The following is a 27,820-nucleotide window of genomic DNA, read 5'->3' on the forward strand; positions in this document are numbered from 1 at the left end:
ATAAAACGCCAACAAAGTATCAACTGTTCCTATGAAAGAAGGGGGCCTTGGGAGTGAGCAGTAAAGGTTTCAGACTTCTTCCTAGTACCCTACCTCTTTCATTCACCTAATCTTTGAATCCCAAACCTCAGAATTATTCTTGACTGCATCCTGCACTATACTTCCCCTTTCTTTTTTTCTTCTTTTTTTTTTCTTGACCACATGGTGCAACGTTCGGGATCAACCAGGGAGTGAACCCCTTGAATACTAGGCCAGCAGTGAAAGTGGCGAATCCTAACCCCTGGACTGCCAGGGAAGTCCCTCCCCTTTCTAACAGTTACAAGGGCAGGTAATTTTGCCTCCGAATATCTCATCCATATCTCTTCTCCAGTCTCCATAGCTCTGTCCTATTTTAGGTCCCTTTATCATCCTACTTCAACAGCCTCCTGAGTGGTGCCCTTGCTCAGAGTTTCTTCTCTCTCCCAGGCACCTACCCCACAGGCCCTGGAGTGACCTTTCTTAAGTAGATATATTAGGTTGTTTGGGTCCAGCTTCTGATCCTATGCCTTTTGACCACCTTTTTTATTTCCCATCCCAGGGTCCCACTTCTCACTATAAGTGATTCCAGTCTAGTTCTTACCTTGTTCTGTTTGTTTATTTACATATCTGTCCTTCACACTAAATAAACTATGAGTTTCTCAAGGATGGAAATCTTCTTACTCTAGGCTGTCCAATCCAGCACCAGGCCCTTGGTGGACCTAATAAACATTGAATGACAGACCTTTTCCTGCTCAAAAATCTAAGCTGAATTTTCATGCTCAGCAGCAGCTGTGTAGAACTCACACCAATCACCAATGAAGAACTTAGCTCTCATCCCAAAAGAAATACAAAGACTATTTTTCCAGAAAAGAACATTTATAGTTTTATAGGCATTGTCATTACATTTGTTGTTTACAAAGTCTTATGGACACAAATATTGCAGTTATATTACTAGGCATAAATTATATAGCTATGCTGCTGCTGCTAAGTCACTTCAGTCGCGTCCGACTCTGTGCGACCCCATAGACGGCAGCCCACCAGGCTCCCCCGTCCCTGGGATTCTCCAGGCAAAAACACTGGAGTGGGTTGCCATTTCCTTCTCCAATGCATGAAAGTGAAAAGTGAAAGTGAAGTCACTCAGTCGTGTCCGACTCTTCGTGACCCCATGGACTGCAGCCTACCAGGCTCCTCTGCCCATGGGATTTTCCAGGCAAGAGTTCTGGAGTGGGGTGCCATTGCCAACAAATCAATATTTTTTTCTTCAGTAGTTAAAAAATTGGAAGAATGCTGTTATTCATAATGTTTAGTGCCATAAAAATAAAACACAAAGGTAAGAGACCATTTAATAATCAGGAGGTATGAGAGTAACATACACAGAAAAAAGTTGGACTGTTGTCTACCTCCTGGCCTCTCCCAGGATAAAATCACAATGGGACCCCAGCCTCCTTTTATGCAGTTTTGTCTACCTGGAAAGTCTTTCCTTATGTTATATACCTGGAAGCTAGTGGAGGGATAGATTCCTGTGAACTGAAGAAGTGGGAGTAAGATATCGACCCTGAATGGATTTTGAGGTTCAAACAAACAGTCCCAGACAATCATTTCACAGTGGAAGTTTCTGCACCCAGAGGAAAGGTAAATAATGTAAATAAAGACAGGAGTATAAGGTGGCCCACCTGGGTGTGAGGATCCATGGGACTATGTGGGAAAAAAAGGAAGGAACTAAGTTTTTTTTTTAATAGCACTTATTTATTTATTATTTTTTGTTCCATGGGTTCTTTGCACGAGGGGGTTTCTCTAGTTGCGGTGCACAGGTTTCTCGTTGCTGTGGCTTCTCTCGTTGCAGAGCACAGGCTCTAGGGCGCACAGTACTGGCAGCACAGGGGATCGGTAGTAGCAACTGTAGAGCACAGGCTCAATAGTTGTGGCACAAGGGCTTAGTTGCTCCACAGCCTGCGGAATGTTCCTGGACCAGAGATTGAATCCGCGTCACCTGCACTGGTAGGCAGATTCCTCCCTACTGTACCACCAGGGAAGTCCTTAGATTTATTTTTAATTGGAGGATAATTGCTTTACAGTGTTGTGTTGGCTTCTGCCATACAACAGTGTGAATCAGCCATAAGCATACATATATCCCCTCCCTCTTGAACCTCCCTCCCACCCCTCTACCCCATTCCACCCCTCTAGGCCATCACAGAGCACTGGGCTGAGCTCCCTTGTTACACAGCAACTTCCCACTATTTTACACACGGTAATGTGTATATTTCAAGAACTAAGATTTTTATAGCCACTTTTTCTCATTTGATCCTCAGAGCAACAAAGGGTAGGCAACCTTATTATTTGCATTCAATCTGCAAACATCTCTATTCATTCTTGCAACAGAAATCTAAAGGCCTAAATCTAAAGGCTGATTTGTAAATCAGCCAAATGCTGGAGATACAAAGATGGGACAAAATAAACAGAGCACTTGCCCTCAAGCAGAAAGATACGTGCAAACAGACAGCACTGACCAAGGAGGAAATATACAAGTAGCACAAGGTGCTGTACAATTATATGCAGCACTGACATTTTTCAGAGCCTTAGCTGCTCAAAGTGTGGCTGTCATGTGGGAGACAGTGAGAACTTCTGAGAAATGGAGAAAAACAGCTTTTGGTATTCAGAGACCAGCAGCTTTTTACTCTATGATCTTCTCTCCCCACCTCAAATCAAAGTGGTTTAAAGCGTGCACAGAACTAGAAGAAAACCTCCATGCCCAGATCGCTCTTTTCCTACTCCCTAGAGTCGAGTCCTTCTGCCATGACAGCAGCACCAGGAGACAAAGTCCTAGTGCCTTGAAGCACTGGGGGCTGATTTTCTGAGCTGATCCTGGAGGATAGATAAGAATTCAATCAGGCAGTGGGGGTGGAAAGAAAGCTCACCAGGCAGACAACGTAGAAAGATATTCTGGGCAGAAGGAACAGTTTGTGCAAAGGCGTGGAAGCATGAGAAACCACAGCAGTTAGGGAAGGTATGAGCTTCAGCGTGAACGGAGGCAGGTATGGCAGCAATTACCAGGAATAAGGTTGCAGAGATGTATTGGTCCCAGAGTGTAGAGGGCCTTGCCTGCCACCACAAGGAATATCAAATTAATGTTATGCTTGCCCAGAGTGGGATAGTGTTAGGTCACAACAGAGAGAAATGCAATTGGAAATACAGGCTAGGGCTTGATGACAAAGCTGAGGAGTTTGGATTGTCACTTGCAGACCATCGAGCATCCTCTCAGTTTGGGATCTAACATGAGGCAGTAACTACAAGGCCCACTCTACACACTGTTTCTCACACCTAACAGGGTCTTTTAGGTGTTAAACGCCCCTTTTTGAGAGTCAGTGCTTACCTATGTGCTGCTTAGCCCACAAACAGTGACTGAGCACGTGTTTTCTGGTTCTCTCTTCCAGGCAAAGGGAACCCTTCCTCCTGTATTCTTCAGTTCATCTACTCAGTGGACTAGTACCATCCATAACTTTAAGTTATGTCAAGTTTATTAAGTAACAGTATCTGGCCTTCTGGACAGAATTTTTGTTTCATGACCTTGTTGGATCCTACGTAGCAAACTTTTGATGTGGAGAATAACTATTTTCACATGTGCCCCTTGGCCTGTGGGGTGACCAAATCCTTAGTGTTTCCAGACAGGTATGAGGAGCAGGGGAGAAGCAGCAAAGGCCCGGGTTCCCACTCTCTTCACAGCCACCTCCCACCACGGGGGCCTGCCTCCCTGGCTTTCAGTAAAGGACCCCAGGCATCCCCTCTCTCTCTCTCTCTCTCTCTCTCTCTCTCTCGACCAGACTCCCCTCTGCTCAAGGCCCACATTGATGAATTGCCCCATTTAATACCACAGCCTCAGTCTTTAGGGAGAAAGGCATCACGTTTGCTCTTCTGAGAACGGGGCCCAATTCATTTTTGTCCAGGCAGCATAATAAATAACCTGCCCCTGTTGGCAAGGGGTTTATTAGAGACTGATGGGACATTTAATGATAACTGGGGTCTGTGATTTATTAGGTAGGGAGGTTGGTGGCGTCTCTGAAGACTGGGAAGGTGGAATTTAATTGATAAAGTGACTGTCAGCAGCGATGAGATGCACTCAATAGCATATGCATTTGAGGGCTTCTCTTTGGAGCTGTCAGGAAGGGTTTCTACTAATCATATTTAGCTCCTGTAAAGGCGGTGTCTCTGGATATCTGGGTGAGACACAAACAGCAGGGAGGGGACTCTGAAAGGGGCCTGGGGAAGGGTGCACCTGTCAGTCGCCCGGCCCAATGGAAGAATGTGACACAAATGAGCAGAAGGGAAAAAAGATTTTCATCACCCCCAAGAGAGGTCCCCTTCGAGGCACCTTTGTTTCTCTTCAATGAGCTGCTCAAGAGAGCAAGAGGTGCCGAGCACCTGCTTCCTGGAGAAGGAGGGAAAGGCAAGAGTTAAGTGGCAAGAGAGATTTGTTCCAGAATTCCAAACTCCCTAAACCTGAACTGTTTGCACCAGGGCCCCCCTGCCTGACTCCCCAGCCACAGACACTCAGGTACACTACACACCCCCACACACCACTGGTACCCCACATCCACACAGCCTCCTTCTGTCACTGCTGCTTTCACACCAAGGGCAAAGTCACAAAAACTCAATGGATGGTGCCTCACCTCTTTTACTGTTGTTTCCCAGCTCTGGAGACCCCAGAATCCCGGCTGAGAAACTGGAAAGAAATTCTCGTGGTCTGGAGCGTGCAGAGAGTACCTTACCTCTTCGCCCGCCCTCCATCCAGTTCCCTGACAATAAGGGAGCTTGGTTTTATCTCTGAGGCCACCCTTGATGGCAGCGAGGATGTCTCAGCTGCGTCCTCAGACAGCCCTGAGCCTTTCCAAGCAGCTCTGCTCACATTCTCTGCTCCCCCCATCCCTCGGGCTGTTGCTCAGCCTTAAACAAGGCCATGTAAGGCACGAGAGGGGCTCTCTGAGGCCAGTCCGCTTCCCTCCTTTGATCTTTCCGCATCTATTCTTAGGTCCCAGGAGACTGATCTGCCTCCTTGTTCTCCCCAGGGAGAGAAAGGAAGGGGGAGGCCATAACCAGGGAAGAAGGAGTAATTGTCACCGTCTAATCTGAGCCTCAGTGGTGACACCGAGGGACCTCTGAGCAGAATGGATACAGCAACTGGTTTGATTAAATCAAACCTCTCCTACAACATCGTTAAATTAAACTGACAGGTCGGGAGCAGATGAGGGAGGGCAGGGGAATCATCGCCTCGGGTGGGGGCAGGGGAGGCCAGGGCTGGGAAGAACATCAGATGGTGGCAGAGCAAGGCCTGTCCTTTCCCTTATTTGCTGACTATAGATAGGAGATGAGATTTACGGATGTGAGAGGCTGAAGTACCTGTCTGAGCACAAGCTGCGAAAGTGACGCACCGGCAGACTGCTGCCTCCCAGGAGGCTCTGAGAATTCCCTTGGCAGTCAGGCCTCACATTTGGAACAGTGTTCTTGACATTTCAAAGGGCCTCTACCCACTTTATCTGCACAGCAAGCAGACAGAGTGAGATAATTTTCCTCACTTTGTAGCCAGAGAAACTGAGGTTGAGGGGGATTACAGAGCCAACTAGTAGGCAGAGACAAGCAGCAGAGCCAGTCCAAGGACCCCAGGTCTCCCGCCTGCCCGTCTCGGCCCGCTCGGCCCCAACGTACGCCATATGGCAGAATTTCCCAGGACTCAATCCCTGGACCACCAGCTCTTTTTCCACCCATCAGAGAAACATAAACCACACAGCTTGCTTCAAGGGCCATCAGGAAAATGCCAGTCCCCACCTGGCTTGGTGCAGCCCACCTGCAAAGCACACAGCTGGCTTCAAAGGTCACCAGGCCATCCTAAGGTGCTCATATCACTCTCCCACCAGCCCAAGCCCTTCTGAGTCATTTCCATTCCACCTTAATTACAAGTTGGGGGGTGGAGAGTGGGAAATAAATATAATGTTAGCAACAGTAGTACACAGCAATAGGAGACGGATAACACTGATACCCTGCTGGCTTCCTCACTGTCACCCAGTTCCTCACCTGCCAAAGCTAATTTTCCACTCACCAGTGGGTGACAGCTCATTTCAGAGTGTGTGAGCCACCCAGTGCCATTGCGAACCAAGTAATGCCTCAGCCAGGATGTCCCTGTTCTCACGTCCGATGCACCCTAATGATTTGTTTATTGACACCTGCGCCCCTCTCCAATCTATTTTCGGTGGGGAAGACACTGGGATGGGGATGCTGGCAAAGATGGTGCATAGTGATTACCATAGATGCCCTGGATCCCTACCTCCTCCAAAGCAGGCTCATCACACACCAGTTAATGATTAGAACCTGGGACAGGGAGAACAAAGGACAGAGGGAAGGGGAGAGAGGAGCAGACTTTCAACCACTGCCACCATAAAGGAAACTGGAGGAGAGAGGGCACATCATTTATTTGATGAGGATAGACAACTGGCAATAGTACCCACTAGGGGAGAGTGTGCATGGGCCACACCAGATAAGGCCTCACTGTGCTCTTCCCTCATGGTTATCACATGATTTTCATCACCACTCTTGACCTGAAAAAGATAGCGAAGAGCAGGTGGGCAGATAGGTCAAAGGTACTCCAACAAATTATCACCAGCCTCCTGAGTTCATCATTGGTATTATGACTGCTGCTGCTGCTGCTAAGTCGCTTCAGTCGTGTCCGACTCTGTGCGACCCCATAGACGGCAGCCCACCAGGCTCCCCCGTCCCTGGGATTCTCCAGGCAAGAACACTGGAGTGGGTTGCCATTTCCTTCCCCAATGCATGAAAGTGAAAAGTGAAAGTGAAGTCGCTCAGTCGTGCCTGACTCTTCGAGACCCCATGGACTACGCCCTACCAGGCTCCTCCTTCCATGGGATTTTCCAGGCAAGAGTACTGGAGTGGGGTGCCATCACCTTCTCCTGGCCACATCCAAATCTAACACCTCCAACCTATCCATCGGAAATCATAGATATCCAAGGCAAGGAGTTGGATTCCTCTAGAAATACCTGCCAAAGTGTGATGGAAGGAAAAGAGGTCTTGGGTGGGGTGGGGAGGGGAGAGTCGGGGAAGAAGAGGGAAGATCACAGGACCTGGGTTCCTATGCTGAATTTTGCTATCAGCAAGCTGGGTGACCTAGGGCAAATCACTCAACATTTCTGTGCTGCACTCTCCTGGTGTGTAAAATCATATGCTTGTGTGGGAAATGCAGACTCTCAAACTTTAGAGGTCACAGAGGAGAAAACTGAGACCCAAAGAGGTTAAATTACTTGTCCAAGGCCACACAGTGAGGCAGTGGAGTGATGAGAGAGCATGGGTTCTGAACTGAAGCCAGAGCCTCTGCGTGACCTGAGGGGAGTTCTGGCTCCCCATTCCCTTCCTCATCTGCAGAATGGAGCAATAGAAGTCCTGCTTCCTAGGGCTTGGGAAGAACAGATGAGTGCCTGACACAAGGAAGGCCTTCAACAAATGGTAGCTAGCTCTATTTTTAGTGATAGACTGGAGATTCGGACCCATTGAGCTTGATTTTGGGTCTTTCCACAAGGTCACAATTCTCTGATTATCTATAAGATCCTTTTCAGCTCCCCAATTCTATGATTCTAAGTCAGAGAGATTAACATGCAAGTTATTTCCAAAACCCTCCAGGCAGAGACACAAAAGACCATTTAGGGGATTCATTATTCACTCTCCATTGCCTCAGTCACTTTCTATGGATGATGATTCATGAGGAATAATCACAGCAAAGAAAACCTGTCCAAATGCAGGGAGGAGGGAGGGCAATAAAAAAAAACCCAAACTCCTTTGCATGTTCAGCTCCTATTCTCCCATTAGCATCTTCATTTAAGTGATGGCAGTGTTTCTTGGCCTCATTGCCTTTCCACTCAGGGGACTAGAGGCTGTTTCTTGGTACAGACTGAGTCCCTGCCCACCCCACCCGCATCCCCATGAACCCCCTAGGAGATGGCCCAGCCTCTCTGGCCAAGCAGAACCCCTCACAGAAGCAGCTGTCACCTTTGGCACTGGTTCCCCTCAGGATCTCAAGGCTGAAATTTCAACCGGACGCCCAGGATGATGTCTGGTCAGGGTGAAGACAGTTCTCCAGCACCTGCAAAAGACCAAGGAGAGGCTTAGGAGCCAGCCTGGTGGAAACAAATGCTCAGTAAGCCAAACCTGAAACGTGACCTCTTCTTCTCCTCACCCCATGGCCTCAGGGGGAGAAGCCAGTAGACTTCTTTCTCTCTTGCTGACAAATCTCCCCCTGGAAAGGGGCCAATGCCTGGTCCTTGCTTACAACTTCCAGAAACTGGTGGAGAGGGCCAAGTCGTGTGTAATAAAACTTTCACCCAGAGTTGCAGGCCATATGAAATTATAGGGAAGTCAGCGCTGGGCCTCCAGGGAGTCAGACATGTCAGAATATCCCCCAGAGAGTGCGGGGAGCTGGTCACTTTCCTTCCCAGTTTGCATCAACCAGCGTTAGTTTGCACAAATTCCATAAGTACTTCCCTTGGCTCTGCCCTGACGTTCTTCAGGTGTTCTTTGCAGTTGGAAAATATTTGCTTTTCCAGCCAGTGTTTGCAAAATGGAAATGTTTACTTCCCCACAGAAATGAGACCATCACTTAGGCGCCATAAGCACAGGCCCATAACTGAAAATAATTCCAAATAGAGGTAGGGAGCAGTCCATTGACTAACTGCTCAGTATTCAGACTAGTCTAATTTTGCACTTACAATTCCTTCTGAATTGTTCAGGTGACATAATCCATTCATTCGTGGGAGTTTTCTCAAACTACTATCCCACTACTGCTTCCTCCAACACCTTCCTGTGTTCCTCCCTCAAAATTTCAGTGCCTGTAAAACTGAGAACCTGGTCTCAGAGCCCAGGGAATTTGTAAAGAAGTGATGACTGTGGGAGTGGCATCTAAGTTAGCACTCTGTGTAAGAGTGATGGCTTTTCTGCAGATGGGGAAGTACCAGGACTCACTCCTTCAGTGGCTCATCATCCCAGTAATCCCCTTGTCTCCTGCTTTCTGCAGAGGAGGGCAGTAGGAAAAGGTTACCTTGGGAATAGGGAGACTTTATTATATCACCATAAAGATGAATCTCTTTGGGCCTCAGTTGCTCTGTCTGTAGGCAGGGAGAATGATACTCTATGTTTGAAGACACTAAATGCTAAGGAGCTCCTTATGACTAGAGTCTTTGATTCTGCCACCCAGTCAAAAGAGTTTTTACTTAAATCTCAAAGTGAATCTTTCTTTTGGAACCTAGAGAGCTCCCAACATACAGGCCACTTCGTCTCTCTGCTGTCTCCCCTGGTGTTGGAATTGAAGAGGCTTCTGTCTAAGGTGGACAGAGGAAGATGTCATGAAAACTGAGAGGTTCATTTTAAGAAGAGTTAGGCCTCTGTCCAGTTCCTCCCCCACCATCCGAGCATTCACACCAGACGCACAGTCTCTGCTCAGCACCTCCGGGCCTGCCTGCCAGGAGAGGTCCTCTGCCTGGACAGAAACAGTTCCGCAGTGATATCTGAACACATTCCAACAGCACATTTATCTCTAGGGTCAGCCTTTCCTGTTGATGCTCAGGAGGCATGGGGGGACTGGGGAGGAGGATTGGGATACTGGTGTTGGCAAGCCACAAGGGGCGGAGGCTTGAACGCAATGGGGACACAGACCCCACCCTTGGGAGGGTGACGTCATAATGAGGTTTGTAGACTGCGTGTGGCCCTTCCTCACATTAGGATGAGCTCCCTAGCTCTTCTGTTGCCAGTGGAGATGAGATAGGCACAGCCTCACTCAGCAGTGCCTCATCCAGAGCAGGCTAGGACTTGGTGGGTGGAGACGTCCAGGTGGGGACCATAGGATCTGGAGCCAGAAGAATGGCAGTGTTTCCATTGTTTAGTTTAGGATCTGAGCTCTGTTGGGACACAACAGGTTCTACCTATCCCTTTGAGTTCAGTCATCAGTGCCAGGACCTTCAGGCTCTGGCAGTGGGGCAGAGGAGACCCCCTTCCCTGAAAGGCTGGGCAAACACAGGAGTTTTTTACACCCTTAGGAACTGTCTCCAGGAGCTGCAACTCGCTCCCTCAAGAAAAGTACTTATACCCACCAGCAGGGGGCAAAACTGAGATACCTTCTGAGGGTTCCACCCCAGCTCTGGATGGCTTTGAGAAAGTGCCTTCACATCCAATCTCAACACCTTTGATTTATTCTTTATTTTCAAATGAGGTAATCTCACCTTCCCCCCAGGCTGAGTTTTGGGGGGCAGGAGGGAGGAGGCTGAACCATTTGATTCCTCTTCAACAAAAATGAATCATGTCCCCTATCCCCCACCCCCCAGCCTCAGCCCAGGAATATTTATCTCTGTTTACACAACCATGGCAACAGGCTTTATTCTCTACTACTTAGGAGGAAAAAGAAAAAGAAAAGTGGAGGGCAGTGCTTTTTCCTACTCCTGTCTCCTGCTCTGCTCAGGTGACAGATCTATCATTTCAGAAATCAGGTAAGACAGAGATAGCCCTGCACTCTGGTGTAATGCTGTTCTTCTCAGGGACAGGGGAGCAAGAAGGCTGCAATGTACCAGGATCATAAAAGCACTCCAGAGCTTGACAGTGATTGTCCTCCAGAGTCCTGTGGGAACCACAGTACTAGCACTTCTGACTTGCCTGCAACTTCTCTTCTGAGTACTGCAGTGAGATTATGGTCATCATTTTTTTTTTTTTTTTGTCTTGCCATAGCTTCGACCTTAAAAGTGGGTGGTGTGCAATCTTTGGCTTTGCTAACAATATATTCTTCATCTCTAAGATGGATTCCTCTTGCTGTGACCACAGATGATCAAAATAGAGTTTTGTAATGAATGTAAAAGTTTTAAATTCACATGTTTAAACTATAAATAAGGGAAACTATGGAGAAGGAAATGGCAACCCACTCCAGTGTCCTTGCCTGGAGAATCCCAGGGACAGCGGAGCCTGGTGGGCTGCCATCTATGGGGTCGCACGGAGTCGGACACGACTGAAGTGACTTAGCACTTAGCAGGAGGGAAACTAAGGCCAAAGGAAAGCATTTGTTCAAGATCATACTGTGTTGTCAACAGTTTGCTGTTGTTGTTCAGTTCGCCCAGTCTCCTCCGATTCCTTGCAACCCCACTGTAGCACCAGGCCTCCCTGTCCTTCACCATCTCCAGAAGTTTGCCCAAGTTCATGTCCATAGTCTAGAGGGCCTAATTACCCAGTCCTGAATTCTTGCCAAAAGATCAGCCTGCATCTCTTGGAGTTTTAACCATAGCCACCCTCCTACTAACTTCCAAGAGGATTCCAATCCATGAGGTCACAGGGATGGAGAAAAATCAGACCTGAAACTTGATTCTCAAGACTATTTCAACCACTAGCACAAACTCCATGCTTCCCATAGTTGCCGCTGTGTTGGGTGCTGGAAAGCAAAGCACACCCCTCTGGGTTGGAGAACCATTTGTGGTGTTTCTCCCCCTTTCCCACTCTCCCCCGCATAAAGTTTCCCCCTTGGACTAAATATTAATCGGCAGTCCCAGAGGATTCAACTTCAGAACCAGTTCAGCTGGGCCGGAGTACTCAGCTCCGTCCTTGAAGGTGACTCCCACTCTGAACTCTCCTCGGGTTTTTTCCAAAGGGGCCCCTGGGGTATCTCGACTCACAACTGCAAGGAAGCCGGAGCCGGCGCTGCGACGCTGAGCGGACCAGCGGGGCCATTCTGGCCGCTGGCTGTGGCCGACCTGGGAGAGAGGAAGGAAATGTATTTTCGGGACTCTCCCAGCCGGCGTTGGAAACGCGGCAGCAGATTCTCAGCTCCATCCCGCGGCGGTCGGCTTCTCAGATTCACGCGGGATCCTGGGTAGCGACCTCTGTGAAGGGAGCGCGGGCATCTGAGCTTGGCGATGCCACCGAGACACAGGCTTCGGACCGAGTTTTGACCCGCCTGTGCCTCTTCTTCCTTTTCTCTAGCCAGCGGCTACCGCTGCCCAACTTCATCCAAAGGGGGCACTCGGGGCTAGGCCGAGAACCCTAGATAAGGTCCACTGTAACTAAGAACCCGGGGTTAAGTGGAGGCCATCCCACTGGACTCCGCAGTCTTCACTTCTAAGGATGTTCCTGGCTAACCTCCCTCCTCTTTCTCTCTCACCTCTCCATAGTAAGCAGAAGTGGCGCTCTTGTTGGCAAGGATCGGAATGGCGGAAGCTTGTGCCTTCTCTCTTTGCTCCGTTTCTCGCGTCTTCACACGGTTGTCTCACTCGGAGACTCCTAAATTCTGCCTGGGGCACACTTTCCGCGTTAATTACCTTGAAACAACACGTCTCTAATTGAGCTAATTATTCTCGTGCCCTGCAACACGCCCCTCTCCCCCCCAGTAACACACACACACCCGGGCCAGGCCGGGTGGCACGGTGCCTGGGCACAGGGTAGAAACCGCAGCCCCAACACGCACGGAGCCTGGTGTTGGGAGTCCAGGGTTCCGCTGGGAGTAGCGCCCGGGTCTGCCTGCGGGCCCTTCTCCGATTCATCTGTGGCACCTCCACCGCCCAGGGAGTGGCTGGAGCTCTCACAGCTCCGGTGCATGGGCCGCGTCTGTTGAATAGAATCGTGGCATCTTTGAGTTTCCTCTCCCTTCTCCGACTTAACAGAGAGCTTCGCAAGTGGCCAGAGCAAGAAGTAGGATAACTGGGAGAGAGCAAGGCTTGCTCCTCCACCCCTGCCCATTCTATTGAAAGCAGCCCCTATCCCATGACCCTATTTTATGTTTTCATAAAGAATCATTACCTGAAATCGCAGTGCCTTTTTTTTTTTTTTAAACCTGTTTGTCTTATTCCATTCCGTCCCGCCGCCCCATGTTTGTTGTTAAGGCTAGAGAGCTTGCGCGTCTTATTCAGTATCCGCACGCAGACCTCCAACCCTATCCGGAGTACTAAGTAGAGCCTACTTTGCTTCGTGTTAAATACGTAAATGGACCGAGCGGCCGCTCCTCCGCCCCCGAGTGAGGAGTGGAAGGGGAGGACCCTTCACTAGGAGGTCAGGTAGGCCCACACTTACCAAGTCCATTTTTTTGAACAGTTCAGAATTCAAAAGAGCTGCTGAGTGGCATTTGGGGTGGAGGGTCTTGCTTTTCTGATCAGAGTTTGGGAAACTGGATTGACACTGAGACACTCAGCTTCTTTCGAGACTGGTACCCAATGCCCATCCCTAAGACGGGGCGCTCTCTGTTGGGGGGAGGGTCACGTAATTTGTTGGGGGACGTTGGTACAGTCTGGCGTGACGATATCCCCCTCCGCTGCGCAGGCCAGGGCCAGGTAGGCGTCGCCTGTGCTAGCTTAGGCCCCCAGGAGCGGAGGTCTCCGCCTAGTGCACACACCCGCCCCAGGGTCCACCCACGGTTGCCCAGCCCGCGCCCCCTGTGCGCTCTCCTCATTGGCTGAAGGCGTCCCCCTAAGTTCTCATAGGCTGTCCCACTTTTCCCTCCGCCCCCAGCACGGACCGCGCGCAGCTAGCGGAGGGGAAGTGGCTCGAAGTCCAGACCTGGGAGCAGAGCCTCCGCTCAGCGCTGCGAGAGGCGCGGAGCTCAGGGTGTTCGGAGCGGGGGTTCAGTGGGACCAGTGATCCCACCCCGGGACACTCTCGTGGAGCCTAGCCCGGCCAATGGGCGCATGAGGTAGAAGAACAGGGAAATGGACTGCTATTTACGCCGCCTCAAACAGGAGCTGGTAAGAGCGGAGCGGGCGCCGGGGTGCGGGAAGGCTGCTCCGCCCCGACTGCTACTTACCTGGCTGGGGCGGAGGAGGTCCTGAGAGGAGAGGAGGGGACGCAGCTAGCAGGCGGAGGACAGGACCTGTCCTGAGGGAAAAGGGCCGCGAGCAAACTTGTGTGAGAGGGAGGTAGTCAGGAACCAGTGAGAGGGACCGACTGAAGTGCGTCCTGAGATCCCGAGGGAGCAAAGAGGGCGCACCCGGGACGCGGATGCCCGGCTGCGGGAGCCGCACGGGGCCGCGGGGAGCCGGGAGGAGGGTGCGCGGCCCCAACCCTGTCCGGGGCAGGAGGTCGGCCGGGGACTGCTTGCTCGAGGGGAGCTGGCTCCGCCGCCCCCACCCCCACCCCCCAGCCCTGGCGGCCGGGCTTGGCAGGGCTGGCGCGGCTGCGGGGGCAGGCCCGGCCGGCTGTCTGCCTGGGCTTGCCTGCCAGCGGGGAGGGGGCTGGCAGCTGGACCCGCGGGGGAGGGCCCGGCGCGGGAGGAGGGGCGCCGCCTGGCAGCTCGCGAGCGGGAGAGCGGAGGCCCAGCCAGATGTCAGGTCTGGGCCTGGGGAGTGCGGAGCGAGCGTGCAGAGGACTGGCTGCGGGGGCTGGGAGAAGTGGCACCGTCTGGGGGAGTGGAGAGCGGGGATGGAAATCGCGCAAGTGGGGAGAGGGGCGCCCCGCTGAAACTCCGTTGTGGGGCGGCACGTTGCTTCTCACCGACTTTCTATCCCACCCCCTCACACCTGCCACCTCTCTTGTTCTTTCCACCACCAGAATTCAGATAGATATTACAGACGTCCCCGCACCTGGGCCCCCACGCTCTCCCTGTCAAGCAGGCTCTCCGGGGGCTTTGCCTCCGTCTCTTTTTGTCCCTTTTAGTCCGTTTCTCTTGGAGTCGACCTTTTTTCGGTCTCTTTTCTCCCGTCCCTTTTCTTCTTACTCTTCAGAGCCAGGGTCATCCAGGCTCACGACAACAGACCTGGATCCAGAAAGTGTCAGCTCGTACTCTCCAGAGTCCAGGACAGCCTCTCCCACTCTCCACACTGAGGAGGGAGCTTGGCAGTTGTATCAGGGGCCAGCTTGGGTAGGAGGGGTCCCTTTTGATTCTTCATGGTCAGGTGGCCCAGGCACTCTGTCTGTCCCACTCCATTTCTCTGGGACTTCCTCCTGAAGCCCTTTTTGTGCTGACACTCGGATGGGAACTTTACCCAGAGGATTGCTTCTTAGATGAGGGACAGAAGAGTCTCCATCATGTCCCTTCTCATGTTCATTTTCTCATGCTTTCCATGTCAGTTTGGAATGGCTGGTCCCAGCCCACACATACACAGTTCTGACTTTTCCCATTCATTTGTCCAGTACCAGAGAGAAAGGTCAAGATCACCAAGAGGATGTCTGAAGTCCAAGACTCAAGTCAAGAAAAGAATCTAGCAGAATCCTCTCTTTTTTGCTTGGAATCTGGGACCACACCACCCACCTCAGGATCTGCCTTAATAGAGGGTTTGTGGGTGTTCCTGGCATGGGCTTGAATTTTAAAATCCCACTGATTTGCATTTTTTACAGCACCCTAGGTGGGAGGTGGTGAGGGGAGGAAGACAGCCTGTGGATGCCAGGAGAATAAAAGAGGCAACAGGAATCTGAACAGAGCTGAGCTCCAGGTCTTGATTTGCACCCTCTCCTGCCAAGGACTTGAGCCCCAGTCTCCGGGAGGAGGAAGGGGAGAGGCTAAAGTCACCCAACTCCCCATTAGCTTTCATTTGGCCCTTTGTCTGAGCAGCTTCAGCCTTTGCCTCTCTTGGAGAGAAAGCCAAATGCCTGGCCTGGGGCCCAGAATGACACTCAGATGGGAGAGCTCTGCACCCTCCTCCACCCATGGTGTTCCGCCCCCTCCCCAGTGCCAGTTTGCCCAGAAAGGAGACCAAGTAGAGTGACAGGCAGAGCTATCAGAGTCTTGTTCACTCCCTGACGCCTCAGCCCAGGGCTTAGGTAACAAAGCCAAATTGCAGTTCCTCTGTTTTCCCAGTGGGAGTGAAGGAGAAAATGAAGCTGTTAGCTCAGGCTCAGCCTTTTGGCTCCTCTAAGGATTTGGGGGTTTGAATTCAATGCAGCTGGGTCGTGGCTGGGTTAGGAAGGTCTGTGATGGCGCAGGAAAGGCTTATAGTTAGTATGTGTGATGAGCTTAAAGTGTGTGTTCATCTCAGACAGAATCTTCCCCTCCCATCCAGGAGGGACTGTGTGTTGCTTAGCTTTGCCTTAACTTAGTGTGTGCCTAAGAATGGCACTCACGTAATACTAGTCAAGTTCTACATTCATTTATGCCATTAAATCCCCTTTAAGAAACATATGTCCTGAAGACGCTGTGGGTTAAAGCTGCTGGAAAAGGAAACATGAAGAATAAATTGTGAAATTATCTTTGTCGAGGCTGTTCTGAGCTCCTCTCTTGCATCCTGGCCCTGCCCTTGGCCCGGAAGATCTAGACAAGAAGAGTCTGTTTCTGCAAAACTGAAGTAGCAGAATTTCCAAATTTTCTGAGGCAGAAAATTTGCATTGTAACAAGTGAGCACTGGAGGGAGGCTGAGGACTGGGGGATCCTGGCTTAGTTAGGTTGATGTCCAGAGGACTAGCCCTTTCCCCCTGTTCGGAAGAGGATGGGGATCTGGTTTCAGGGCTGAAATGTAGCAGGAGAGTAGCAGCAGCTGACACACTTCTTCATTAGGATGAGAGGGTCAGGCTGTAACTATTCAGTAGGGAATATATCTCTCCCCACTCCAGCAGCCAAAGAGAGGCCCTGCCTGAACATGGGCCTTGAAACCAGCTGTTCCTTATATGCTGCTCCCTTGAGGGCATCCAACAAATGGGGTAGACACAGGCACACAGAGGAAGCAGATAAAAGATGCTCACAGGGTGTCGCTCATGAGTTCAGATCAGTGTAGAAGAGCAAATAGAGTGCATAATGGGCGAGTCAAGTATAGTCAGGCTGGGAAGACTTCCTGGAAGAGGAGGAGGAAGTTGATAAAGTCAGCTTCTGGAATGTCAGTCCTAGCCAAAGCATGGCGAAGCAGCAGGGAGACGACTCTCGGGCCAGAGAAGTCCTTCTAGGAAAACCTGTTCCTAGAAGACAGTTGTTTGGCCACTAGCGGCCACAAGTTTAGGAGGTTCTGGTACATGGAGGAGGACCAGAGCGTAAAGGCAGAATAAGGAGGAGATAAGAAGGTGATAGAGCAGATACATTTAGGAACAGCCTTCAGCCCTTGAGGCAAAAGAGCAAACTTCCTGAGGTAGAAAACAGTTTCTGCAAAGGATCTCATAGTGTGATCACCCTTGATGGTTAGATCTAGGGTGAGACGACTTTGGACTAGATTATGTGGGGTGGTGTGCTCAGTGGGAAGAGCGTGGAGCACAGGGTTTGGGGTCTCCAGGTCCAACTGAACTCAAATCCTGGCTCTGTGTGACCCTAGAAGATTACTTGACATCTCTGTGCCTTGGCTTTCTCATCTGTAAAATTTCTTTTATTTTAAAAAATACCTACTTTAGGGACTTCTCTGTGGTCCAGTGGTTAAAACTTTGTGCTTCCACTGCAGTGGGTATGCATTCAATCCCTGGTCAAGGAATTAAGATCCCAAGGAATTAAGATAAAATAATGATAAAAATAAAAACAGTATACCTACTGCATACAGCTACTGTGAAGATTATGTCAAGTGCCTCCCCAACTGTATGTCCCTAGCATATAACACAGTACCTGATGTGTTGTAGGCACTTGGTAAACTCACAGTGATGAACTAATCAGACTGGTGTGCATGTGTCTTTCATTCTCAGAACACACTTACTGAGTTCATACTATGTTTAAAGTACTTTGCCAGGCACTAGTAATGTGGCTACAAATATAAACAGACACTGATCTTGCCTTCTGAGAACTTAGAGTTTAATAGGAGTGATAATAATAACATATTCAGTTCAGTCACTCAGTCGTGTCCGACTCTTTGTGACCCCATGAATCCCAGCATGCCAGGCCTCTCTGTCCATCACCAACTCCTGGAGTTCACTCAAACTCATGTCCATCGAGTCAGTGATGCCATCCAGCCATCTCATCCTCTGTCGTCCCCTTCTCCTCCTGCCCCCAATCCCTCCCAGCATCAGAGTCTTTTCCAGTGAGTCAGATCTTCGCATGAGGTGGCCATAGTACTGGAGTTTCAGTTTTAGCATCAGTCCTTCCAAAGAAATCCCAGGGCTGATCTCCTTCACAATGGACTGGTTGGATCTCCTTGCAGTCCAAGGGACTCTCAAGAGTCTTCTCCAACACCACAGGTCAAAAGCATCAATTCTTCAGCGCTCAGCTTTCTTCACAGTCCAACTCTCATATCCATACATGACCACTGGAAAAACCATAGCCTTGACTAGACGGACCTTTGTTGGCAAAGTAATGTTTCTGCTTTTCAATATGCTATCTAGGTTGGTCATAACTTTTCTTCCAAGGAGTGAGCGTCTTTTAATTTCATGGCTGCAGTCACCATCTGCAGTGATTTTGGAGCCCCCAAAAATAAAGTCTGACACTGTTTCCACGGTTTCCCCATCTATTTCCCATGAAGTGATGGGACCAGATGCCATGATCTTCGTTTTCTGAATGTTGAGCTTTAAGCCAACTTTTTCACTCTCCACTTTCACTTTCTGCCATAAGGGTGGTGTCATCTGCATATATGAGGTTACTGTTAATATAATTATTAACTGTTAATATCGATTCACAATTTTTGATATAATATGCCAGATAGCTCATGTATTATGTCAGTTGCCAGAGCAACCCTGAGAAGTTGGAGTTCTGTTATTCCCATTCGATAAATGAGACATGGAGAGGTGAAGTGACTTGGCCACAGTATAGGGCTGATAGGTGGCAGAGCTAGGACTCAAACCCAGCCAGTCTGGCTGCAGATCTCACACTCAGAGCTAGCATATGCATGCAGATCTCTTGCACAGAAATAGAGGATACGTGCTTGATGAGAGGCATGCATTCAGTGCTCTGAGAGAGAGAGAGTCCCTCCAGCTAGTGGATCAGGGAAGGTTTCATGGAAGAGGTGACATTTGAATCAGACCTTGAGGGATAAATAGGGACAGGAACAGGAGAAAAAACAGCATTTCAGGCAGAGGAGGAAGTGATGTGACCAAAAGATGCAGAGATGGAAAGCATAGGGGTGTTTGAAGACTGTCTAAAGGGGAGGTTTGAAGACTCACATGAGTTTGGCTAGAAAATAGGGTATATGTAGAGAAATAAAGGCAACAGGGCTGAAAGAGCTGTTGAGAGCAGACTGTGGTAGTGGTGGTAGGGGTCGGGGGGTTGGATGCTGTGCTAAAGGGTCTGATCTTTTCCATATGTGTTACAGAGCAGCATGATTAGAGTAGAGATGTACCTTGGGATCTAGGAGGTGGTAGGGGGTGGAAATGGCAGGAGAGGGAGGAAATTGAGGCAGGAAGATAAGTTAGAAGGTTACTACAAGACCACGCAGTAGAGTATGAAGACCCAAACCAGAAAGGAGAAAAGGAAGATAGCTTTTTGGGTTTCCTTGGATGCCCAAGGAATTGGGTTGATTGGCTGCAGTGGAGAGGGGCTAAAGCTGGACAGGGGAAAAGTGAGGCTGGGAGCTGAGCTCCCTACAGGGGCGAGACTGGCTCGTCTCTCAGTCTGTCTGCCTCTTGCCCAGGCACATGGCCCCCCAGTAGATTGTTCATTTGGAAAGTGGGCTCATGCATTTCACACCCGTCCCTCCTCCAGCTCTTGGCACAGTTTCTGCTTTACCTTCCTGTTGAGAGTTCCAGCCAAGAGCAGGGGGTTGTGAAGGTCCCTATTCACTGAGCTGCAGAATGGGCCACTTGGCAAAAGTGGGGCTTTTCCCGTTTCCGGCCCTGAACCCTCTTCTAGCTTCCAGAGGGGTTGAAAGGAACTGTGTGGGGATCTTGTGAGTAATGGGGGTGGGGGGAGCGAAGCAGGGCACACTGCCAGGTCTATGGGCAGAGCTGGAGCCTGTGTCAAAGGATTCTGGCTGAGCTGGGAGAGGGCGTGAGATGGATAGATGCCGGGCACAGCTGTGGGATCAGTCAGGGGCCTAGGAGAGGGCTTGGGAAGGTTGCCGAGGATGCTGGTGTCACATTTTCCCATCCTCACTCCTCCCACACCACAAAAGGCCCAGCAAGTGCCAAGGAGTGGGGGGAGCTGTCCATGGACAGCTGACACCACACTACCGCATTAAGCGCTCGGGGCTGGAGGGCCGGGATGGTGGGGTCTGGCCTCTCAGCAGCATCTTCCCCTTCAGCCCCAGGCAGGCAGTTCCTCTTTTCCCCTTTCAGATGAGTCAGTAAAGAGATGCCTTCCGTGAAAATGAACTGAATTGGGTCTTGGAGTCCCTCCAAGACTTCATGCTCTTCCTCCCTGTATGATGATAAAATTGCCCTCACATATCACACTGACAGTCCTGGTTTCTTCTCACAACAATCCCACGAGGCTGCAAACTCAGGGATTATGATGACATGGAAAGCTCAGGCCAGGCGTGGCATCCCAGTCCTCCCCCTAATCCACCTTGGAACCTCAATCTATGGATCAGTGTTTCCACTGGAGGTGGTCAAGATAATCAGGAGATACTCGGATGAAAAACTTAGTTTTAAATAGAGAAAGTGTTACCATCTATTTATGGAAAGTGATATACGTTTCATATAAATTTCCATATAAAAACATTTATTCACATGAACAGATTAAAGTATTAAATAGGAGCCTAGGTCATTTATAGATATGATGAAATCATGACGTAAAGTCTAGGGGATTGTGTTCGGGCAAACACTGAGGGAGAAAACAAACCTCCCAGATCCCAAGTTTCCTAATCCGTTAGGTGGGGGTAACACCACCTGCCTCGACAGCCTCCTAGTAATTGTGGTCACGGTCACGTAGAAGACAGAGCAAGTGCTGCACGCACGTGAGGGGTTATCATTTTACACTCAGACCAGAGCACAGAAGGTTGGTGAGTCCACGTCATGTTGAGTGGCCGAGTCAGTCAGCTGGAGCACCCAGGTCCCCACAGGACAGCATGGGGCTCCTTGCACACACCGGGGTTCCCTGCAGGCATCCACCTCTGACACAGGGAGGAAGCCAGGGCCAGTTTAGACTGCAGCGGGAGAGACTAAAGTTTGACAAGAAAGAAATTTTTAGAGGAAGTGCTGGGGACGGGAGATGGACTGTGGGGTGGTATGGACGCGAGGAGGCGGTGAGACCTTTCTCAGAAAGGATTCACACAGGATACACTTGTCATGGGTATTGTGCCGGGTGGGGGAGCAGGCTACCTCTGTACACGTGTGCATACATGTGTGTATAGGCATGTACGAGTGTGTGTGAGCTGGGGTGGAGAAAGAGAATAGTGATTGTTAGAGCCATTCCCACTCAAGCCATTCCCACCAATCAGAACTAATTAGACCCTCTTGCAACTTTTCCAGGGGTTCCCAGGGTGTCATAGTGGTAAAGAATCCGCCTGCCAATGCAGGAAATGCAAGAGACCCAGGTTTGATCCCTGGGTCAGAAAGATCCCCTGGAGGAGGAAATGGCACCTCACTCCAGTACTCTTGCCTGGAGAATCCCATGGACAGAGGAGCCTGGCGGGCTACAGTCCAAGGGGTCACAAAGAGTTGGGCACGACTGGGTCCACACATGCATGTGACTTCTTTGGCTGAGCCCTGGGGAAGTCGGGTGCGATTTGGCAACGGAAGGCCAGAGAGGAGCTCAGCACCTGCAGCCTGGAGATGGGGACTGACTGTTCATTTCTAGCTCAGGATTCTCTCAGACTCGGCCCCTTTCCTTTACAGCCACCCAGCACCGCTCTCTCTTGTCGCTCTTCGGCAAGAGACACCCTGGGATCTGATCATGTCCCACGCTCTGGGGAAGACAGCAGCCTGCCCTCTGGCTCTTTCTGCTTGGGTGACATCACTCCCCTGGGGCTGCAGGGAACGGCAGCTCACCTCCCAGTCAGGCCCCAGCGGATGCTCTGACCTCCCCAACACCCCCTGGCCTCCCTGTTTCCCAGACTCGGCCTTCTTTCTTCCATTCTCAGCCCCCTGACAGCTGCCTCTTGCCCTCCAGTGTCAGCGTTCCATGCCCAGCTGACTGAATCCGGCTGGACAGTGGGCAGGGGGGTGCTGAGGCTTCCTTTTCCTTCCCCTCTCCTTCCTCTGTGTGGGGCCAGGGTGGGAGAAGGGACCGGACAAGACGTTTCTCCCTGTTTGGGCCAGTTAGATGGACAGAATTTTGTCCCTACTCTGTGTTAAGGTTCACTGAGGAAGAAATGGGCGGAAGTTCTTGGGAAGTCTTAAACTAAGAAAACAGCCACATACAAACACACATTACATCATGTCATCTGTTCAAAGCTGGGCCAGGAAGGAGCTCAGAAATTAAAAGACAGACTTTAAAGAGCCTTCCCAGATTACATGGCAGAGCTGGGATTTGAACCCTGTTCTGTCTGTCTCCAGTACCCAAGATCTTAACCAGAACACTATCATTTTCCATAGGGCTGTAACGTCAGCTCTTATTTACTTAAATGGGGCCTCTTTTTAATGGGCAGCCCTGAGTTCATACATTACCCACACATTCATTGTCACTGGAAAAAAAGGTACAAAATGTCAGAGTTATTTCTTAAGGATTTTTCCATACTGGAAGAAATTGAATGGGGTCATTTCATTCCTCCCACCGCCTCTGATCTGGATTGTGTTCAGCCTTCTGGAAGGAAACCTGCGAGCTCCGACTCCGTGCCTCTTGGTGAAATGAAACCTTGAGAAGCGTCCCTGACTCTTTCTCCCTGGGTAGTGACTGATCGTCAGAGGACAGCAAGCAGTCCAGGAGGGGTGACTTCGGGGTACTCTGTGTCCATTTTATGGATATGTAGCAAGTGCAGCGGTGCTGGCTGGGTTCTGGGGTAACACACTGATGTGCAGACCTCAGTCTCTGCCCCCAAGAAGTAGATGCTCAATGAATGTTTCATGAACGACACACCACTTACATGCACAGAAGAGCTGGGGCAGTTCTGAGAGGGGTGAGCATTTTAAGTATCATGGAAGAGGTTCTGACGAGAGCTTGGGGTGTATATGGGAGCAGATTATGCTTCTGAGGGTTGGATGTCTGTGGTTTGGTGGCCAGAAGGCCGGCGAGGAGGCTCCTGCTGCACTGCAGAGAGTAGAAGGACAGATGTGCGGCATCCGGGGACAGAAGCCGGGGTGGAAAAGCCAAACTTGACCCCAAGGCTCCAGGTTGGGGTGAGTGTACAAGGGAGGGGACAAAAATAGAAGAGTCAGAGCAGAAGTTTGCCAGGAAGGGACCCTGAGGAGTTTGGTTCAGGGCTTAGAGTCTCCTGACTCTGCTCTGGGTCTTCCAGTTGTAGCCAAGCTGCCCCCAAAGGAAGGAGTCAGGAAGGTGGCAGCTGCAGGAGACAGAGCAAGGGGCTGCCTGCACATGCGGGCACACCACAGGCTGTGTCTATAGCTACTGCTGCCACCACTCAGATGGAGCATGCTTGCCCAGCAGCCTGGCAGACCCCAGGCTGTCAGGTCTGACCACCACTTCTTGCTCTTTCTTGGGCAAGGTGCTGAGTGTGGGAAGTTCTTTACTCAGCCAAGGCCTCCTTGGCTTCAGGGACGGTCAGTCAGTCTTCCACTGTCCGTTAGCACTGCTGGCTCTGGAGAGCCTGGCCACCAGGGAAGCCTGGCCAGGGCCCCAAACCCCTACCAAAGCCAAAGTTGGCAGGAGCGGGTCTGACCCCAAAGCCCAAGAGGATCAGTGCTGCAGAGCCTCTGCACCCCTGCTCTGAGCCCCTCCAGCCCTGCACCCCATGGGCTGGGCCTTTTGCCTTAGGACAAGGCCAGGAGGTAAAATGATCCCTGTGGGTCTCCAGGGGGCTTAAGAAACAGATGGTCCCCTCACATGAGGTTTGCTGTTGTAACTTGAGCAGATCTGGAGAGGGAGCTGGCAGGACCAAGGCAGCTTGGGCCCCGGGGACGGGAACCTTGTGAATGTTATCAGACGCAACATCCCCTGCCCAGCCTCCAAACTGGGCCCTCACCCAAGTCAGTCTCTCAGCCCCTTCCAGCTGGCACCTGGGGCTCTGGCCTTAGACACCCACAACGGGGCTGAGGACCCTGTCCCCACTCTTGGCGAGGGCAGTGTAGCCAGTTGGGCCAAGAAGACAGGAAGAGCGCTGGAGCTAAGTCAGAGCAGCTGAGAGAGAACAGGTGTTTGGAAGGGTGAGAAGGGCCGGGCAGAGCTGAGCAGCATGCGTGCGTGCTCAGTTGCTCAGTTGTGTCTAGCCCTTTGTGACTCCATGTCCTGCAGCCCACCAGGCTCCTCTGTCCATGGAATCTTCCAGGCAAGAATTCTGGAGTGGGTTGCCATTCCTTCTCCAGGGGATCTTCCCGATCCAGGGATTGAACCCTTGTCTCCTGCATTAGCAGGTAGTTTCTTTACCACTGTGCCCCTTGGGAAGCCCCAGAGCTGGGCAGGGGTCTCAGCAAACAGAAGCTTCCTGGCTCCTTATCTCTCTCCTGACCAGCCAAATGTGAACAGCAGTAAAATGAAACCCCAGGCCTACTCTCTGAGCTCATCCTCTTCCCCTAACATTCCTCTCAACCCTCTTCCACTGCCTAGCCCTCCTGAGGTGGTGCTTGGTGGTTAGGACTCTAGCATTGGGAGTAAGATGTCCTGGGTTTGAATCCCAGCAACATGAGCTGGGTGACCTTGGGCAAGTTACTTCACACTGCATTGTGGTTAATGGATCTGTTAACATGAGAATTATAATACCAACTTCCTAGGGCTTATATAAAGATGAAACGAGATGGTGTGCACAAAATACTTAGCTCAAGTCCTGTTCACAGTAACTGCTCACAAACTGTTATTGTCATCGTCATTCTCATCTTGTGGAGGCTAAAGAGAAGCAGGCAGAGACACAGAGGACACAGATGGACACAGAAGTCTTTGTACCCTCAAACTGATCTCGGCCCCACCTCTTACTATCTATGTCATCTTGAGCAAGTTACTTATGTGCCTCAGTTTCCTCATCTGTAAAATAGAACAGTATTAGTTACTACTGGCTCAGACGGTAAAGCGTCTGCCTGCAATACGGGAGACCCAAGTTCGATCCCTGGGTTGGGAAGATCCCCTGGAGAAGGAAATGACAACCCACTCCAGTACTCTTGCTTGGAAAAATCCCATGGACAGAGGAGCCTGGTGGGCTACAGTCCATGGGGTCGCAAAGAGTCGGACACGACTGAACGATTTCACTTTCACATAGAGTGGGCTTCCCGGTGGCTCAGACAATAAAGAATCTGCCTGCAGTGCAGGAGACCTGGATTCAATCCCTGGGTTGGGAAGATTCCCCGGAGGAGGAAATGGCAACCCACTCCAGTATTCTTGCCCGGAGAATCACGTGGACAGAGGATCCTGGCAGACTACAGTCCGTGGGGTCGCAAAGAATCAGACATGACTGAGCGACGAATACTTTGACTTTTCATGGAGTAGTTGGAGAGATTAAATTTTGATTAATTTATACATATGCATATGTGTATACCTATATGTAGCTTAGGACAGTGCCTGTCTTAGCAAGTCAGCTGCCATCAATATTATTTCCTTAATCCAGCCTTATCTGTGTTAAAACTCCTCCTCTCCCAGTCCTGATCTGCACTATGTAGGCCATACAGAGGCGGGGTCAGCGGCAGGCTGGAGTGACCCTGGAGGTGTATGTTTGGGGAGCAACCCTTGCCCTGGCTCATGGGCCCTGTGCTCTCTCCCCTGCAGATGTCCATGAAGGAAGTGGGTGATGGCTTGCAGGATCAGATGAACTGTATGATGGGGGCGCTGCAAGAACTGAAGCTCCTGCAGGTACAGACGGCCCTGGAGCAGCTGGAGATCTCTGGAGGGGGTCCTGCCCCAGGTTCTCCCGAAAGCCCCCGGACACAGCTCGAGCCCCCTCAGTGGGAGGGCAGCAGAGGTCCTGTCAGACCTGGGGCCTGCTCCCCCTCCAACCAAGCTTCTCTTGGCAGCACCAGCAGCGGCAAGTTTCCATCGCATAGGAGTGTGTGTGGGAGGGAGCTGGCCACCCCGCCCAGGACACCGCTGCCAGAGCCCCAGCCCTCTGCCCAGCAGGGGCCAGAGCTGGCAGAACCTGATGACTGGACCTCCACGTTGATGTCCCGGGGCCGGAATCGACAGCCTCTGGTGTTAGGCGACAACGTTTTTGCGGACTTGGTGGGCAACTGGCTGGACTTGCCAGAACTGGAGAAGGGTGGCGAGAAGGGTGAGACAGGGGAGGCGGGAGAGCCCAAAGGAGGGAGGGGCCAGCCTCGGGAGCTGGGCCGCAGGTTCGCCCTGACAGCAAACATCTTCAGGAAGTTCTTACGTAGCGTGAGGCCTGACCGCGACCGGCTGCTGAAGGAGAAACCAGGCTGGGTGACACCCACGGCCTCTGAGCCCCGAGCTGGACGCTCCCAGAAGGTCAAGAAGCGGAGCCACTCCAAGGGCTCTGGACATTGCCCCTTCCCAGGTGCCTCGGAGCCCAGAAGAGGAGAGAATACTTCCACCGGCTGCCCCAAGGCCCTGGAATCCTCGCCCTCTGGCTTTGATATTAACACAGCTGTTTGGGTCTGAATCCTAGAGACAGAAATATGACTGAACCCAAAAGGGCCAGGTCCCAGTGCTGGGCCCCTGGGAAAGAAGCCAGGCGGGGTCCCTTCCCGCAAGAAAGGACGAAGAAGAAGCAAAAGGGTCTGGAGCTGGGTTGACAGGCCTGTAGTTGGGAGAGGCCATAGCAGGCGCTGGCTGGCAGGGGAGGGCAGAGCTCCTAGACAGAGAGAGAGAGAGAGAGAGAGAGAGAGAGAGAGAGAGAGAGTGTGTGTGTGTGTGTGTGTGTGTGTTGCAACCAGGCTGGAGGTAACAGCAGGGGAGGGCCTGAGGGAGGAGACCAGGAAATCCGTCTGACATTCCTTCACTGCCCCCAAAGACCTCACTTGAACATTCTGCATGGATCTGGTACTGGGTGGGGCCTCAGGTTCCCCAGAGATGCCGCCAATAAAGACCTTGTTTCTCGTGTCCCCAGGCTTGTGTGCTTCCTTGGCAAAGCACTGCTCCAGGCACAGGTATTGAAGCCCAGCCCTGCTGGGAGTGGGAGCAGAGTGGCAAATTCCCACCCCACCGCCTTCTGTTGCCTTTGAGATTTCACCCCATCTCCAGACCCTGGGCCACAGCTGAATAAGGAGTGTGAGTATAAGGAGTGCATGGGGAAGCCCACGCCTTTCCACAGGCACAGGAAAGAAAGCCAGTATTTGTATGGCGCGCTAAATGTTTGGAACCCTTTTCATATCTATGATCTCCCTTGTAAATGGGCAAGAAAGGCAGGTAATATTCCCAATTTCCAGATGAGGAAGCAAGCCTGGATATGCTATCCCATCCAAGGATGGGCTGCAGGCAGTGGCTGACTAAAGAGCAGATGCTGGGCTCTAGAACCCCACATACTCCTCCCGCAACACCCTGTTCCCGGGGCACAACCCTCACCCAGGGCACCGGAAACTGTAAATTCACCGGCGAGGTGAGGGTGAGCCAAGAAGAAATGCACACTCGGGCTTCATCTTCCGCTCATCCAGAACAATCCACGGTGGAGGGGCAGGGGCTCCGCTCTAGCACCGAGGCTGCACCTAAAGCCTCGCTGGGCACGTGGCCCGGAGAGCCTGCTGCCAGATCCAGGGCCCGCCCACTCGGGTGGGGAACACCCACGGGCTGGGAAAAGACAATGTGGGTCCCTGTTTGGGCCGAGCCTGCCCAGGAGGGCACTCCCTTCCTCCTCCTTTGCCTTCTCCTGGCTGAACTCCCCTCTGCCTGATGGGGGTGGGGGGTGACAGCTGCAATTAGAGGCAAGACGCCTTCCTGCCCTCAGAGCATTTAATAGCAAACTGTGGAGGAAAAAAAGGCTCTTCCTGAATCCTGGACCCCCAGGGGAGAGATGGAGGGAGGGGGCTTAGCATG

At 51.3% G+C, this 27,820-nt stretch overlaps 1 protein-coding gene and 1 long non-coding RNA gene across 2 annotated transcripts in view; both read left to right on the plus strand.

Moving 5' to 3' along the window:
- LOC133244120 (uncharacterized) overlaps nucleotides 1-26,890 on the plus strand; it is a 315,193-nt gene extending 288,303 nt beyond the window's left edge. The window contains exon 2 of the long non-coding RNA XR_009735310.1: nucleotides 26,614-26,890. This is a non-coding gene — a long non-coding RNA (uncharacterized LOC133244120). The remainder of the gene's footprint in view (nucleotides 1-26,613) is intronic.
- Nucleotides 13,536-26,890, plus strand: INKA2 (inka box actin regulator 2). The gene is made up of 2 exons (XM_061410826.1): nucleotides 13,536-13,772; nucleotides 25,601-26,890. The coding sequence occupies exons 1-2, from the start codon at nucleotides 13,737-13,739 to the stop codon at nucleotides 26,447-26,449; spliced, it is 885 nt and encodes a 294-aa protein (XP_061266810.1). The 5' UTR covers nucleotides 13,536-13,736; the 3' UTR covers nucleotides 26,450-26,890.
- Nucleotides 26,891-27,820: the final 930 nt, after the last annotated feature.

Source organism: Bos javanicus, chromosome 3 (assembly GCF_032452875.1).
Source record: "Bos javanicus breed banteng chromosome 3, ARS-OSU_banteng_1.0, whole genome shotgun sequence".
NCBI classification, from domain to species: Eukaryota; Metazoa; Chordata; class Mammalia; order Artiodactyla; family Bovidae; genus Bos; species Bos javanicus.